Source organism: Ylistrum balloti, unplaced genomic scaffold, assembly GCF_031769215.1.
Source record: "Ylistrum balloti isolate Yb309-2 unplaced genomic scaffold, AGI_CSIRO_Ybal_v1 Utg369640, whole genome shotgun sequence".
NCBI lineage: Eukaryota > Metazoa > Mollusca > Bivalvia > Pectinida > Pectinidae > Ylistrum > Ylistrum balloti.
Window position 1 is genome coordinate 2,177,235 of NW_026781901.1, and position 15,793 is coordinate 2,193,027.

Sequence of the window (15,793 nt, forward strand, 5' to 3'; positions counted from 1 at the left end):
GTCATAGTACTCCCCAAACCCTCAATATAAGTCTGTGTCATAGTACTCCCCAAACCCTCAATGTAAGTCTGTCATAGTACTCCCCAAACCCTCAATATAAGTCTGTCATAGTACTCCCCAAACCCTCAATATAAGTCTGTGTCATAGTACTCCCCAAACCCTCAATATAAGTCTGTGTCATAGTACTCCCCAAACCCTCAATATAAGTCTGTGTCATAGTACTCCCCAAACCCTCAATATAAGTCTGTGTCATAGTACTCCCCAAACCCTCAATATAAGTCTGTGTCATAGTACTCCCCAAACCCTCAATTTAAGTCTGTGTCATAGTACTCCCCAAACCCTCAATATAAGTCTGTGTCATAGTACTCCCCAAACCCTCAATATAAGTCTGTGTCATAGTACTCCCCAAACCCTCAATATAAGTCTGTGTCATAGTACTCCCCAAACCCTCAATATAAGTCTGTGTCATAGTACTCCTCCCCAAACCCTCAATATAAGTCTGTGTCATAGTACTCCCCAAACCCTCAATATAAGTCTGTCATAGTACTCCCCAAACCCTCAATATAAGTCTGTGTCATAGTACTCCCCAAACCCTCAATATAAGTCTGTCATAGTACTCCCCAAACCCTCAATATAAGTCTGTGTCATAGTACTCCCCAAACCCTCAATATAAGTCTGTGTCATAGTACTCCCCAAACCCTCAATATAAGTCTGTGTCATAGTACTCCCCAAACCCTCAATATAAGTCTGTCATAGTACTCCCCAAACCCTCAATATAAGTCTGTGTCATAGTACTCCCCAAACCCTCAATGTAAGTCTGTGTCATAGTACTCCCCAAACCCTCAATATAAGTCTGTGTCATAGTACTCCCCAAACCCTCAATATAAGTCTGTGTCATAGTAATCCCCAAACCCTCAATATAAGTCTGTCAGTCTGTGTACTCCCCAAACCCTCAATATAAGTCTGTGTCATAGTACTCCCCAAACCCTCAATATAAGTCTGTGTCATAGTACTCCCCAAACCCTCAATATAAGTCTGTGTCATAGTACTCCCCAAACCCTCAATATAAGTCTGTGTCATAGTACTCCCCAAACCCTCAATATAAGTCTGTGTCATAGTACTCCCCAAACCCTCAATATAAGTCTGTGTCATAGTACTCCCCAAACCCTCAATATAAGTCTGTGTCATAGTACTCCCCAAACCCTCAATATAAGTCTGTGTCATAGTACTCCCCAAACCCTCAATATAAGTCTGTGTCATAGTACTCCCCAAACCCTCAATATAAGTCTGTGTCATAGTACTCCCCAAACCCTCAATATAAGTCTGTGTCATAGTACTCCCCAAACCCTCAATATAAGTCTGTGTCATAGTACTCCCCAAACCCTCAATATAAGTCTGTGTCATAGTACTCCCCAAACCCTCAATATAAGTCTGTGTCATAGTACTCCCCAAACCCTCAATATAAGTCTGTGTCATAGTACTCCCCAAACCCTCAATATAAGTCAATATGTGTCATAGTACTCCCCAAACCCTCAATATAAGTCTGTGTCATAGTACTCCCCAAACCCTCAATATAAGTCTGTGTCATAGTACTCCCCAAACCCTCAATATAAGTCCCCAAACCCTCAATATAAGTCTGTCATAGTACTCCCCAAACCCTCAATATAAGTCTGTGTCAAAAATAGTACTCCCCAAACCCTCAATATAAGTCTGTGTCATAGTACTCCCCAAACCCTCAATATAAGTCTGTGTCATAGTACTCCCCAAACCCTCAATATAAGTCTGTGTCATAGTACTCCCCAAACCCTCAATATAAGTCTGTGTCATAGTACTCCCCAAACCCTCAATATAAGTCTGTGTCATAGTACTCCCCAAACCCTCAATATAAGTCTGTGTCATAGTACTCCCCAAACCCTCAATATAAGTCTGTCAAACCCTCAAGTACTCCCCAAACCCTCAATATAAGTCTGTGTCATAGTACTCCCCAAACCCTCAATTTATGTCTGTGTCATAGTACTCCCCAAACCCTCAATATAAGTCTGTGTCATAGTACTCCCCAAACCCTCAATATAAGTCTGTGTCATAGTACTCCCCAAACCCTCAATATAAGTCTGTGTCATAGTACTCCCCAAACCCTCAATATAAGTCTGTGTCATAGTACTCCCCAAACCCTCAATATAAGTCTGTGTCATAGTACTCCCCAAACCCTCAATATAAGTCTGTGTCATAGTACTCCCCAAACCCTCAATATAAGTCTGTGTCATAGTACTCCCCAAACCCTCAATATAAGTCTGTGTCATAGTACTCCCCAAACCCTCAATATAAGTCTGTGTCATAGTACTCCCCAAACCCTCAATATAAGTCTGTGTCATAGTACTCCCCAAACCCTCAATATAAGTCTGTCATAGTACTCCCCAAACCCTCAATATAAGTCTGTGTCATAGTACTCCCCAAACCCTCAATATAAGTCTGTGTCATAGTACTCCCCAAACCCTCAATGTAAGTCTGTGTCATAGTACTCCCTAAACCCTCAATATAAGTCTGTGTCATAGTACTCCCCAAACCCTCAATATAAGTCTGTGTCATAGTACTCCCCAAACCCTCAATATAAGTCTGTGTCATAGTACTCCCCAAACCCTCAATATAAGTCTGTGTCATAGTACTCCCCAAACCCTCAATGTAAGTCTGTGTCATAGTACTCCCCAAACCCTCAATATAAGTCTGTGTCATAGTACTCCCCAAACCCTCAATATCAGTCTGTGTCATAGTACTCCCCAAACCCTCAATATAAGTCTGTGTCATAGTACTCCCCAAACCCTCAATATAAGTCTGTCATAGTACTCCCCAAACCCTCAATATAAGTCTGTGTCATAGTACTCCCCCAACCCTCAATATAAGTCTGTGTCATAGTACTCCCCAAACCCTCTATATAAATGTGGATCTTGATTGTGTGTAATGAGCATTGTGAATGACCTATTTTTTCTGTATGTTTTGGTCTGGTTTAGCATGAGAGTAGGTTCAAATAAGGTAATATATATCATAACACATTCTATTGGTCTTTGACAGGTTTAGTGGACCTGGAGGAGTGAGTAACATGGCTTTAGTCGACATTAAGATGGTCACTGGTTGGGTTCCAGTCACTTCCACTCTACAAGAGGTAAACAAGTATTAGACATATTTAACATAAATTATTATCAGGTCTAGTGCATTACAGGTCTAGTGCATTAGAGATCTAGTGCAGAGAGCTAGTACATTAGAGGTCTAGTGCATTAGAGGTCTAGTCCATTAGAGGTCTAGTGCATTAGAGGTCTAGTGTGTTAGAGGTCTAGTGCATTACAGATCTAGTGCATGAGAGGTCTAGTGCATTTCAGATCTAGTGCATTACAGGTCAAGTGTGTTAGAGGTCTAGTGCATTACAGATCTAGTGCATGAGAGGTCTAGTGCATTTCAGATCTAGTGCATTAGAGGTCTAGTGTGTTAGAGGTCTAGTGCATTACAGATCTAGTGTATGAGAGGTCTAGTGCATTTCAGATCTAGTGCATTACAGGTCAAGTGTGTTAGAGGTCTAGTGCATTACAGGTCTAGTATGTTAGAGGTCTAGTGCATTACAGGTCTAGTGCATTAGAGGTCTAGTGTGTTAGAGGTCTAGTGCATTACAGGTCTAGTGCATTACAGATCTAGTGCATGAGAGGTCTAGTACATTTCAGATCTAGTGCATTACAGGTCTAGTGCATTACAGGTTTGGTGCATTAGAGATCTAGTGCATTACAGGTCTAGTGCATCAGAGGTCTAGTGCATTTCAGATCTAGTGCATTACAGGTCTAGTGCATTACAGGTCTGGTGCATTAGAGATCTAGTGCATTACAGGTCTGGTGTGTTAGAGATCTAGTACATTAGAGGTCTAGTGCATTAGATGTCTAGTGCATTACAGGTCTAGTGCATTACAGATCTCCAGTGTCTCTTCAAAGAACTTTTTATTTTAATGGCGTTTTGTTCCTCCGAGTGTGTTATCAAGTGCCTTATTGTAACATGATATTTTTTACTTTAAGACCGATTGCAATTATCCTTGGTTTGTAATCTTTAAGAAAACCTAATACTCTCTCGGGGCAGAGGGACCACATGACAAACGACACCTGTTTCAGATGTCGGTACATATTATCAAGGAAGTGATCCAGAACTGCTGACAGGATAACCGTGAATTTACACCAATATTTTATATGATAACCTGTAGATTCTTGTCCGTTTATTCATCATGTTTACATTGTGTACACATTGCGTAGTACAACAAAGTTAGGTTTGTGTATAACGCAAAGTGAAACCAGCTAGAGAGTTACATTGTGGTCACTTTTACCTGTTGGGAGTCCCTCAGGTGTGCCCATGGATCATCAAACCAGGAAAACTCAATAAACAGAATTGACCAGAAATAAATACTGGGTACATGAAATTGTCCTAGCCTGTGTAGCTTCACTGGGTAGGAAATATGTGAAGGACCTGTACATACAAACTCTGTTTTTTTTCGGGTTTTTTTTTTAGCTATGTATACTTAGCAAGTGTAAAACAAATCTTAGCAAAACAGTGAAGAAATGAATGGTTACAGTTGAAAAATGAGTAATTATTTGTAGACTCAGGTAGGTAACTTTAAAGGATGTTTTGAAAGTTACTCCAATAATATAGTAGTTTAGAAATTTTCACAAATATTTTTCAATATTTTTTTTCAAGCTTGTGTATGATCAGGCCTTGGACATTCAGAAATATGAAGAAGATGGCAACATGGTGCACATCTACTTTGACAAGGTATATACCCGACATTATTTTATCAGCTCAGATTTGACTTGAAATTTTCTTTTCAGATTTTATTTGTGAAGAAAGGCAAATATCAATATTTTGTTTTCAATTGAAGTTATCTCAAGTGCGACATGCTATAGACTTGCTTAATATTTCTGTTACCTTTACTTACGTTTAAAAAAAAAGGCCAAATTTCCAGTACAATTTTTTTCTGACCATTCAAATCTATTATAAAACCCTTGGAAACCATTATCCTACATTTGAGTTATTTCCCTTATCCAGTTTGACTCTGCAGGCCAGTGTTTCTACTTTGATGTAGAACAGGATATAGAAGTGTCAGATCCTAAGAAGGCATTCATCAAAGTGTTTGATTACTATGAGACAGGTAAGATGATCAATGTTTTCCTTACATTGGCATGCCTTTTTCAAAAACAGAATTATTATAATATTCTAAAGAATCTAGAATGGAAAAACTCACTGTTTGTCGAATGTATGACGTGAACTCATAATATTTATAGTTGATGCACGTATGTTTTGGCAAGACCAAGTATATCAATGGTTTCGATTGTTTCTGTGTATATTAACACTTGCTGTATATATAAATCCATTATATACAGACAGTTCTTGTATTATCTTCATTTTTGTTGTCAGGTGGTGATATCATACTGATAGTTCTGGTATTATACTGATAGTTCTGGTATTATACTGATAGTTCTGGTATTATACTGATAGTTCTAGTATTATACTGATAGTTCTGGTATTATACTGATAGTTCTAGTATTATACTGATAGTTCTAGTATTATACTGATAGTTCTGGTATTGTACTGATAGTTCTAGTATTATACTGATAGTTCTGGTATTGTACTGATAGTTCTGGTATTATACTGATAGTTCTGGTATTATACTGATAGTTCTGGCATTATACTGATAGTTTTGGTATTTAACTGATAGTTCTGGTATTGTACTGATAGTTCTGGTATTATACTGATAGTTTTAGTATTTTCTAGATTTTGTAACCATTTAGTGATGCCATTATGATATTAAACTGATCATTCTGGTGTTTTGTGGATTTTTGAAGACAAAGTAATACAAGTTTATGCTGATTATTCTGGTGTTCTCTGGATTCTTGCAGGCATATAGTGATACAGTTTCATATTGGTCATTCTGGTGTTCTCTGGATTCTTATAGGCAGATAGTCATACAGTTTTATACTGACCATTCTGGTGTTCTCTGCATTCTTGTAGGCATATAGTGATACAGTTTCATACTGGTCATTCTGGTGTTCTCTGGATTCTTATAGGCAGATAGTCATACAGTTTTATACTGACCATTCTGGTATTCTCTGGATTCTTGTAGGCATATAGTCATACAGTTTTATACTGACCATTCTGGTGTTCTCTGGATTCTTCTAGGCAGATAGTACTACAGTTTTATACTTACCATTCTGGTATTCTCTGGATTCTTGTAGGCATATAGTCATACAGTTTTATACTGACCATTCTGGTGTTTTCTGGATTCTTGTAGGCATATAGTCATACAGTTTTATACTGACCATTCTGGTGTTCTCTGGATTCTTCTAGGCAGATAGTACTACAGTTTTATACTTACCATTCTGGTATTCTCTGGATTCTTGTAGGCATATAGTCATACAGTTTTATACTGACCATTCTGGTGTTCTCTGGATTCTTGTAGGCAGATAGTACTACAGTTTTATACTTACCATTCTGGTATTCTCTGGATTTTTTAGACTGATAGTAATACAGTATAATACTGATTGTTCTGGCATCATATTGCTTTTTGTAGGCAGATAGTGGACACAGTATAATACTGATACTTTTTGTAGACTTACAGGCAGTAATACAGTACAGCTTGAAAACGACTTGTGGAACTAAACAGGAATTACCTGAAATCTCAGTGGATCAGTACCTACGTGGTGTGTTCTTTTCATCTGTTGATGAGATAGTACAAGTTCGAGTTCCTATTGGTCTTCCTGATGGTAAGTCCATATAATATTTTTTTCCATAAAAATTTTGATGAGAAACAGTCACTGTAAACGACCTTTCTTAATATAACAAGTTAAAGGTGATTTACTTTTGTAAGTTATGAGCCACCATTGTAAAATTCAAAGTGCATGGTCTTCATTTAAACCCAACAGAGCCCCATATCCAGTCATTCATTTGGCCACAACAGGTGATCTTCAGGGGTGCTTCTGGGATGTCAGTACTGACCTCGTAATAGATCAGAACCACTTTTGACATCTTATTAACAGCAAATGTTACAATAATCCCAAAGAGATGAATCTGTCTAACTTTGAAATTCATGTGATGTCTCCTGGCTTTGTTTATACAGCAATGTGGACGTTGATCAAAATGTTGCATGACTTTGTATAAAGGTGATCTAATCCTGTCATAGAATTCAAACACAGTACAGATCGCTATCAGAGTGGTTCATTTACCAAATGTGAATTTTCATAGTCAAACACTCAAGGGAATACATTGTCCTCTTTAACACTGAATTTCAACATAGATTTACGAAACATGTTAAAGCTGTATATACTGTACACATAGATTCTTGATAAACTGTACGTAGGTAAATGATCATTTTTATAAAGCAACAAATGGTTACTATGGAAATCAATCTTCATTATCTGATGTTTTAATTAACAATGATTAATTATCACAATTTACTTTGGCCAGAAATTCGTAAAAGTCAATCACACACAAAAACAGCAGGTTTTCAGTATTAAACTTTGTATAAGTAAACTTACTCATCACAAACATGGTTGGAGATATTTAGTGTTATTGGATTCCTTGTCCTTAGTAATAACTTCTGTTACAGACAGAAATACTCTTGGTAAAAAGCACATTTACTGAAGTCTGTGGGTTTTTTTTAGTCGTGTCCTCCTTTACACAAGACTAAAAAGGAAAATATGTATATTTTTTTCATTACATTTTCGTGATTTGTTGTATTGCAGATTTAGGTGAAATAAGTTCAAAATTTGAAATCTTGTATTTTATGTCAGATGACCGTTAAGGCCCATGGGCCTCTTGTTTTCCTCACATTGTAGTGATTTTGTTGTGTTACAGATGAAAGAGCAGGTCCAGCACAGCCAGTCATAGTAAGTCTATTATGATATAACGATATTCTGGCTTACCTATTAGGAATCTATGCTGCTTGGTAAACTTCACAAAACTGTCAATGTATGTATTTCATTTTCTGTTATCAGCTGGTTTGAGATTTCTTCGTGTTTTGATCTGTTGTTGTTTTCTCTTTTTTAACTTTCAGATTTTACTGTTTTTGTGATTCAGTGAGGACTGTGGTACATATCACATGTCTGCCATATTAAACAAAAGTAGACATTTCACATCCTCATTGGGATACTTTGTATAGATGGAAGACAATACTTTAGGTGTGTAAGAATTGGTTCAATGTTTATTATCTGCTTTGTTTTTCAGACATGCCCTTTGTGCACAAATGCAACCATTGACAAAAAGAGTGCGGAATTCAAGAATTTGGTTTGTGGATCTGATAAAGGTAAGTTTAAATTAGCTGACTGTACCATAGGATTGTATAGTTATGAAAGGAACTGTTAGACACGGTAGATGTTGTACCATTTTTAGACTGACCCAAAAAACAAAATGACTGACAAATGATTGTTATCTGACATTGGTTATTTCTCAATGGAAATAATGTTATAAGAATTCTCAGTATAGGATGACAGTTTTGGTGGTATGCATGTTTCATGACACTTGATAACTATCCTTTAACCTTTATATTCTATATTGCTTATCTCAGAGGATCATCAAGGCCACTAGGCCTTTTGATGTTTTGCTAATCTTTTGAATTTTGAAGTTAAACTGTAGAATATTTTCACTATATTTCTGTTGAATATTTTCATTATATTTCGGGGAAGTACAAGACAGATAATTCCCAAACTTCATGTGTAGATTCCATGTGGTTCTAAGTTGTGCCCTTTTGATTTTGGAACTGACCATCTTGGATTATGACAAATTTTACTTGTAGATTTCCCTTGGTCTCGAGTGGTGCTCTTTCAATGTTGAGTCTGCTTAAAAAAGATGGCTTACAGATGGCTATCTTAGATTTTGACATTGAAAGATTGTTATTGCTATTTCTTTAGAAGTACTGAATTGATCTATTTCAAATTTCATATGTAGGTCCCCATTAATTTTTACTTGTGCCTGTTTGATTTTGGGATTGATCAGAAAGAAAAAAATGGCTTTGAGGTGACTTTCTTGGATTTAGCAGCTAAAGATTATCATTGCTATTTCTGCAAAAGAACATTAAATTTTTTGTCATTAAGAATGAGATAAGATATGAGAAAAAAGGGAAAAAATCCAATTTCAAAAAGCAAATAAAGATCAAATAATGGTATTGTTGGTATTTCTTGAGAAGAATTCTCAAATTTTGTATAAATAAGAGAAAAGAAGGGAAAAGATCCATTTTTTAAAAAACACAGGAAGATGTAGCAATAATGGACGCTAAAATTCCTATGGGATCTCTTGTTTTAACTTGATGATAATGTTATCTAATCATTAAATCTTACATTGATTATTTCAGTATACAAAGCAGTGGCAGGACGTACCGGAAAATACTCTATGAAAATTTATGGGGACATGCGAACAAAGAGGAAGACAAAAATCAATGGTTTTGCTGAATATGACCTTGGAGACTGTGTGTGTGACTCTTTGCCAACAACAGGTAAGGATTTTATTCATTGCTGAAGAGTTGACAAAAGGATAAAAATGATGGATAAAGAACTTAAACCAATTTTGCCATCTTTTGCCTTTTTATCTCCAAATATATTTCCTCTCTGTCCGTACACCTCTGCATCTCTGATTGATTGTCAGTGTTCAAAGTAGCTTCATTCCTGGAGGAACTCTAAGGGAGAGTTACTGTCCCTTATTGATTTTGTAATGTTAATCTTTTGTGGAAATTTCCTCTCAAATTTTGAGCACTTTTGTTGAAACTATTTAGGCTTAATCACTTACATGAAAGCCTGTTTTTGATAACGGCATCATAGTATTAAATTTTTAGAAAGAGTTATTGCCCTTTGTTTATTAATATTTTATATTATCCAGATATTTCCTTTCTCAGTCTTTGAAACTTGGCAGACTTTAATACCATAACCTGACATTGTGTTTTCGTAAACAGCATTTTGATTTTACTACATTTCAAAAAAAATTTTGGGCCTTTGTTCTTTTCAGCATTTTGATCTTGTGTAGAGATTCCTTTCAGTTTTCCCTCATCTTTTTATTCTTATAACACATAACACTGTTATATATCCTTGACATTTGACTCATTATTACCAGTTCCATATTTGTATCCTTTTCTTTGTAATTAATCATATTTCTTCAGCATGGGAGGGACATATATTGCTCTGCCCTACAGTACTTTTGTTCCAAATCAATCATCACTGTGTAATAGCTTAAAGGGAGATAATACAAGGTATTCTTATAATTACAATATTTCTTTAATGATCAATTGAATTATTTACAAACATTTTTTTACAGAGAGTAAAGTGCTGATTTTTGCATATGAAGGAGCATACGAAAAGGACATCAAAACACTGCATCTGGATGACCAAGTGACAGTTATGCCTTGGACAAGAGACTTGGAGAAAGCACTACGACGATTGGTGACCCGGCGACGAAGGGGCTGTAATTAAACCAGGAACACATATGTATTCAAAAAATCTGTTCTGGAATTAAGTCAAATTTGGACCTGTAAATATTATGATGAAGACATTTTCATTCAAGCTGCCAAACAAGATGTTTTCTGTATTAAAACAGGGTTACCTTTGGTAACAAGACTCCTCAACTTACATTTTTATTTTTTTTTTATTTTAGTCAAACTTTGATGATAAGAATAACAGAAACTGCACTGTGACTGTGAATGTCCAAGTCTTGTGAAGTATGGGGATTGTAATGAGGTTTTAGCGACTGTGTTATTTGTACAGTACATATGGGCCTTGGCAAAGACAGTGAATTCTGTTCAGATCAGCATTACCAATACTGTATGATCATTAATCTGTTTTTAAGAAAGTCTACATTTACAACATTATATATATTTTGTTGTAGTTAATCTCAGTGTTTAATTGCAGTAGTACAGGGACTGTAAATGGCATGTCTTTTATGAAGAAAATTATATTTTAGTCACTTTCTGTATTTTGAGCAAACATTTATTGTGTGAACTAGTTGATCATTTATTTGAATTAGAAACAGATTTGTTTGTATTCTGAATCTTTCCTTGGAGAATTGTAAGTCATTTGATAATATCATGAGTGTATTTTTGAGTATACTGTCTTTGCTTTTACATTTCTTGTCAGTTTTTGGGGCCATTTTTCTACTTATTTTTCACTTATTTTTTTATTAGAATGTTTTAATCTGAACTGTCTCAAATGATTTTAACTCTTAACAGTAAAGAGTATTTGATTTTTTTTCCTGTTAAATGTTTCAGAAATCAAGTATCATGTCTTTTATATTTTTATATTATCCTACCTCACATCTTCATAACATTTTGCTTGACTACATAAATTTTTTCTATCAACCGTGAGACATACTTATGTATGTTAAGTGGGATATAATAAACTTGTTTTAATAAGGATAACTTTTTTTTATACCAGCACACAGTTTATATATCTGTATACATCTTGCATAAGTACCTCTGTTCTTTCTATGCGTTAATAAAGAAATGTGATATTTGAGCTCTTTTTGTTTGTACTGTGTATTCTGTTTTGACCGAATGTGTTAACCTGCCAACTTTTAAAATTCTCATGGGGGAGAAAAGTGTGTGAACGACTTACACATCACGACATTTGTCACAAAGGAGAAGTTAATTAATGTATATTTAACTTATTAATTAAAACATGCCTTTAAATAAGCACCTAAGCATTCCTTGTTACAATTGAAACTGAGCTTTTAACACTGGTGCATTCTTTCTGGCAGATGGCATTTTAAGATACAGTCTGTCTGGTAGATGGCATTTTAAGATACAGTCTGTCTGGCAGATGGCATTTTAAGATACAGTCTGTCTGGTAGATGGCATTTTAAGATACAGTCTGTCTGGTAGATGGCATTTTAAGATACAGTCTGTCTGGTAGATGGCATTTTAAGATACAGTCTGTCTGGTAGATGGCAATTCAGAATTACAAGAGTGAAATCTAGCTATAATGTAACTTAACACTTTCTGTGGTGCACTCCATCTGATAAATGTTTATTAAACTTAAAATTACATTTTGTCACCTGATTTCTAAAAAGAAAAAAACTCTTATTAAACAAAAACTGTATGGTGATGAACCATTGCTATGGTTTAAGTATGTGTAACCCAAGCCAGTAATGGTAGTGCAATGATACTTATACAGATGTCTGAAGAAGTAACCTGGAGCCATTGTGTGAGGTAACTGGTTAATGATCCAAGGGACTGACTGCATAATTATAACCTTTAGATTGATATTTGTAAATTCCAGGAGTAAGCTGCTACTAAGTTTATCCAAATAAACTGCTAAGGTGAAGGATATTTGTAATCTGGCGTAGTATGTAGTGAACATTGTCCTCGTAGCTACCTAGATGAATAATATTTTCTGACTTCCTGGAAGGAGATGCTATCAAGTATATCCAAATAAATAACCTAGTTTACAATTTTGTAATTTCCTTAAGTAATCTGCAGTGGACTTTGTCCAAATTAACTACCTAGATTAAAAAGAACAAGTAAATTCTTGCAGTAAGATGAAGTGGACTTTGTCCAAATTAACTACATAGATTAAAATTAAATTCTTGCAGTAAGTTGAAGTGGACTTTGTCAACATTAACAACCTAGATTAAAAATTGTAAATTCTTGCAGAAAGGTGAAGTGGACTTTGTCAACATTAACTACCTAGATTAAAAATTGTTGTAAATTCTTGCAGCAAGGTGAAGTGGACTTTGTCCAAATTAACTACATAGATTAAAAATTGTTGTAAATTCTTGCAGCAAGGTGAAGTGGACTTTGACCGAATTAACTACCTAGATTAAAAATTGTTGTAAATTCTTGCAGCAAGGTGAAGTGGACTTTGTCCAAATTAACTGCCGAGATTAAGAATTGTAAATTCTTGCTGTAAGGTGAAGTGGACTTTGTCAAAATTAACTGCCGAAATTAAAAATTGTTGTAAATTCTTGCAGCAAGGTGAAGTGGACTTTGTCCAAATTAACTGCCTAGATTAAGAATTGTAAATTCTTGCTGTAAGGTGAAGTGGACTTTGTCAAAATTAACTACCTAGATTAAAAATTGTTGTAAATTCTTGCAGCAAGGTGAAGTGGACTTTGTCCAAATTAACTGCCTAGATTAAGAATTGTAAATTCTTGCTGTAAGGTGAAGTGGACTTTGTCCAAATTAACTGCCGAGATTAAAACTAAATTCTTGCAGTAAGTTGAAGTGGACTTTGTCAAAATTAACTGCCGAGATGAAAAATTGTAAATTCTTGCAGCAAGGTGAAGCGGACTTTGTTCAAATTAACTACATAGATTAAAAAGTATAAGTAAATTCTTGCAGTAAGATGAAGTGGACTTTGTCAAAGTTAACTGCCGAGATGAAAAATTGTTGTCAATACTTGCAGCAAGGTGAAGTGGACTTTGTCCAAATTAACAACCTAGATTAGAAATTGTTGTAAATTCTTGCAGCAAAGTGAAGTGGGTTTGTCCAAATTAACTGCCGAGATGAAAAATTGTTGTAAATACATGCAGCAAGGTGAAGTGGACTTTGTCAAAATTAACTACATAGATTAAAAAGTTTAAGTAAATTCTTGCAGTAAGTTGAAGTGGACTTTGTCAAAATTAACTACCTAGATTAAAAAGTACAAGTAAATTCTTGATGTAAGGTGAAGTGGACTTTGTCAAAATTAACTGCCCAGATAAAACAAAAAGCTGTAAATTCTTGCAGCAAGGTGCAGTGGACTTTTTCTGAATGAACTACAGAGAATAATTGTAATTTTCTGAGTGAGGTGCTGTGAACTGTGTCCAAATTACCTACATACCTAGACTGATGGTATTTGTAACTTTCTGTAAGTGACGTACTATTCAATTTGTCTGAAAAAAACTACCTAGACTAAGGATATTTAAAAATTTCTCATGTGGAAATACTATCAACTTTGTGATTGGATGAGAATCCTTCTTGCCGGTTGATTTCTCAGTGGGAAAATTGTTAAAGAAAAAATTTAGTTGAAATGAGACGAAGTCTAATGGTGACCTATTTCCCCTAAACTCTTTAGCACCTTTATCAATGAAAGTTTATTATCAATATTTCTTGAGAAGTTTTCGATGGATTTCTCTCAGATTTCATACAAAAAGTTTCGTGTGGTGTCAAGTTTTTCCCGTTTGATTTTGGGTGCGACATAGTTGAAAGGCAGCCATCTTGGATTTTTTACAATGCTTCGGATCAAATTTGGTTGAAATCTACCGAGTCATTAAGAAGGAGTAGTATTCTGCAGCAACTTAATAAAATTGTTGCAGGTTGTAAAACATGTAAAAAAATCCAAGATGGTTGCCTGTCGGCTATTTTGTAATGTTTATTACCAATTATCTTTTGATGATTTAGATAAAGACTTATACATTAATACCATTTTTAGGTCACCTGAGTTCTCAAGAACCACTGAATGGATTTTGACCAACCTTGGCACAAAGCATCCCCATGGGAAGCCGCTTCAAATTTGCGAAGAAAAAGGGCATGGCTCCAATAGGGGCCCCAGGAGAGGAAAAATGGGGTAAAATTAGGTAAATCTTTAAAAATCTTCTTCTCATGAACCAGCAGTCAGATTAAGTCATATTTGATATTTAGGGTCCTTATGGAAAGGTCTACAAAGTTTGCGAATGAAAAAAAAATCAGGTCAAAAACGGCCCCACTAAGGGGCGCTCAAAAGTGTCAAAAATTCAACTTTGACGGATTTCAACCAAATTTGGTAGAAAGCATCCCTTAGTGAAGAACATATGAAATTAAGTTGAAAAAAGTGATTATATCCCCTTTGGGGCCCATAAGGGATGTAAAAGGGGCCATATGTAAAAACTTTTAAATGACTTCCTCTCAAGAACCAGTGGATGGATTTTGACCAAACTTGGCACAAAGCATCCCCATGGGAAGCCGCAAAGTTTGCGAAGAAAAAGGGCGTGGCCCCAATAGGGGCCCCAGGAGGGGAAAAAGGGGGTAAAATTAGGTAAATCTTTAAACATCTTCTTCGCATGAACCAACAGTCAGATTAACCACTGGGTTGGTCATGTCTAAACGATACGAATGTTCTTCACAAGGTCCTGGCAAGTGTTTTAACTTTTTGGGGCAATGCAAAATCCAAGATGGCCACCTTGGCCTCTGTTTGGCTAAGACATTTTGGACTTCCTCTCAAAAACCACTGGATGGATCATGTTCAAACTTGGTACAGATGTTTTACATACAGTCCTGCACAAGTGTTGTTACATTTTTGCAACATTTTAAAATCCCCAGATTATTGACATATATTCCTCAGGTGACCGTTATGGCCCCTTGGGCCTCTTGTTATGTTAATGCCAATAGCGACTGAACTGAATACATCATGGCTTAATTATATGATTTGTCCTCTGGTTATCGCCGTCATTTTATCTAAAATGCTGTGTCATGCAAAAGAACATTTGCGTGTTTGAAAGATTCTGTATTGCAAAGTTTCTAAACTACTCTGAAGTTACTGGTCTAAGGGAGATAACTTTGTCAGCGAAGTTGAGTAAAAAGAAAATTCAAAATAAAGTAAAGCCGTCCTCAGACCGGCAGACGACGAACGTAAATAAAACCACACTTTCGCTGTCAGAAAACCGGGTAACATGAAAAGATCATGTCCACAAGAATTTGATACACACAAACAATAGCCTTTTGATAACTAAACAGACATGGAGAGGAGAGATCAACTATTAAACTCGTGTGGCTAACGTGTTCAGTGTTGCACGTTTGTCGTCTGGATCCGATAGTCACGCTGACTCACGTCCTGCCTATATA

The 15,793-nt window shown here is 35.8% G+C and overlaps 1 protein-coding gene across 1 annotated transcript in view; it reads left to right on the forward strand.

Moving 5' to 3' along the window:
* LOC132554037 (alpha-2-macroglobulin-like) overlaps positions 1 to 11,510 on the forward strand; it is a 59,438-nt gene extending 47,928 nt beyond the window's left edge. The window contains exons 32-39 of the mRNA XM_060218337.1: positions 3,067 to 3,157; positions 4,720 to 4,794; positions 5,068 to 5,170; positions 6,630 to 6,782; positions 7,873 to 7,904; positions 8,242 to 8,320; positions 9,365 to 9,505; positions 10,318 to 11,510. Coding sequence (XP_060074320.1) covers positions 3,067 to 3,157; positions 4,720 to 4,794; positions 5,068 to 5,170; positions 6,630 to 6,782; positions 7,873 to 7,904; positions 8,242 to 8,320; positions 9,365 to 9,505; positions 10,318 to 10,472 — 829 coding nt within the window. The 3' untranslated portion in view covers positions 10,473 to 11,510. The remainder of the gene's footprint in view (positions 1 to 3,066; positions 3,158 to 4,719; positions 4,795 to 5,067; positions 5,171 to 6,629; positions 6,783 to 7,872; positions 7,905 to 8,241; positions 8,321 to 9,364; positions 9,506 to 10,317) is intronic.
* Positions 11,511 to 15,793: the final 4,283 nt, after the last annotated feature.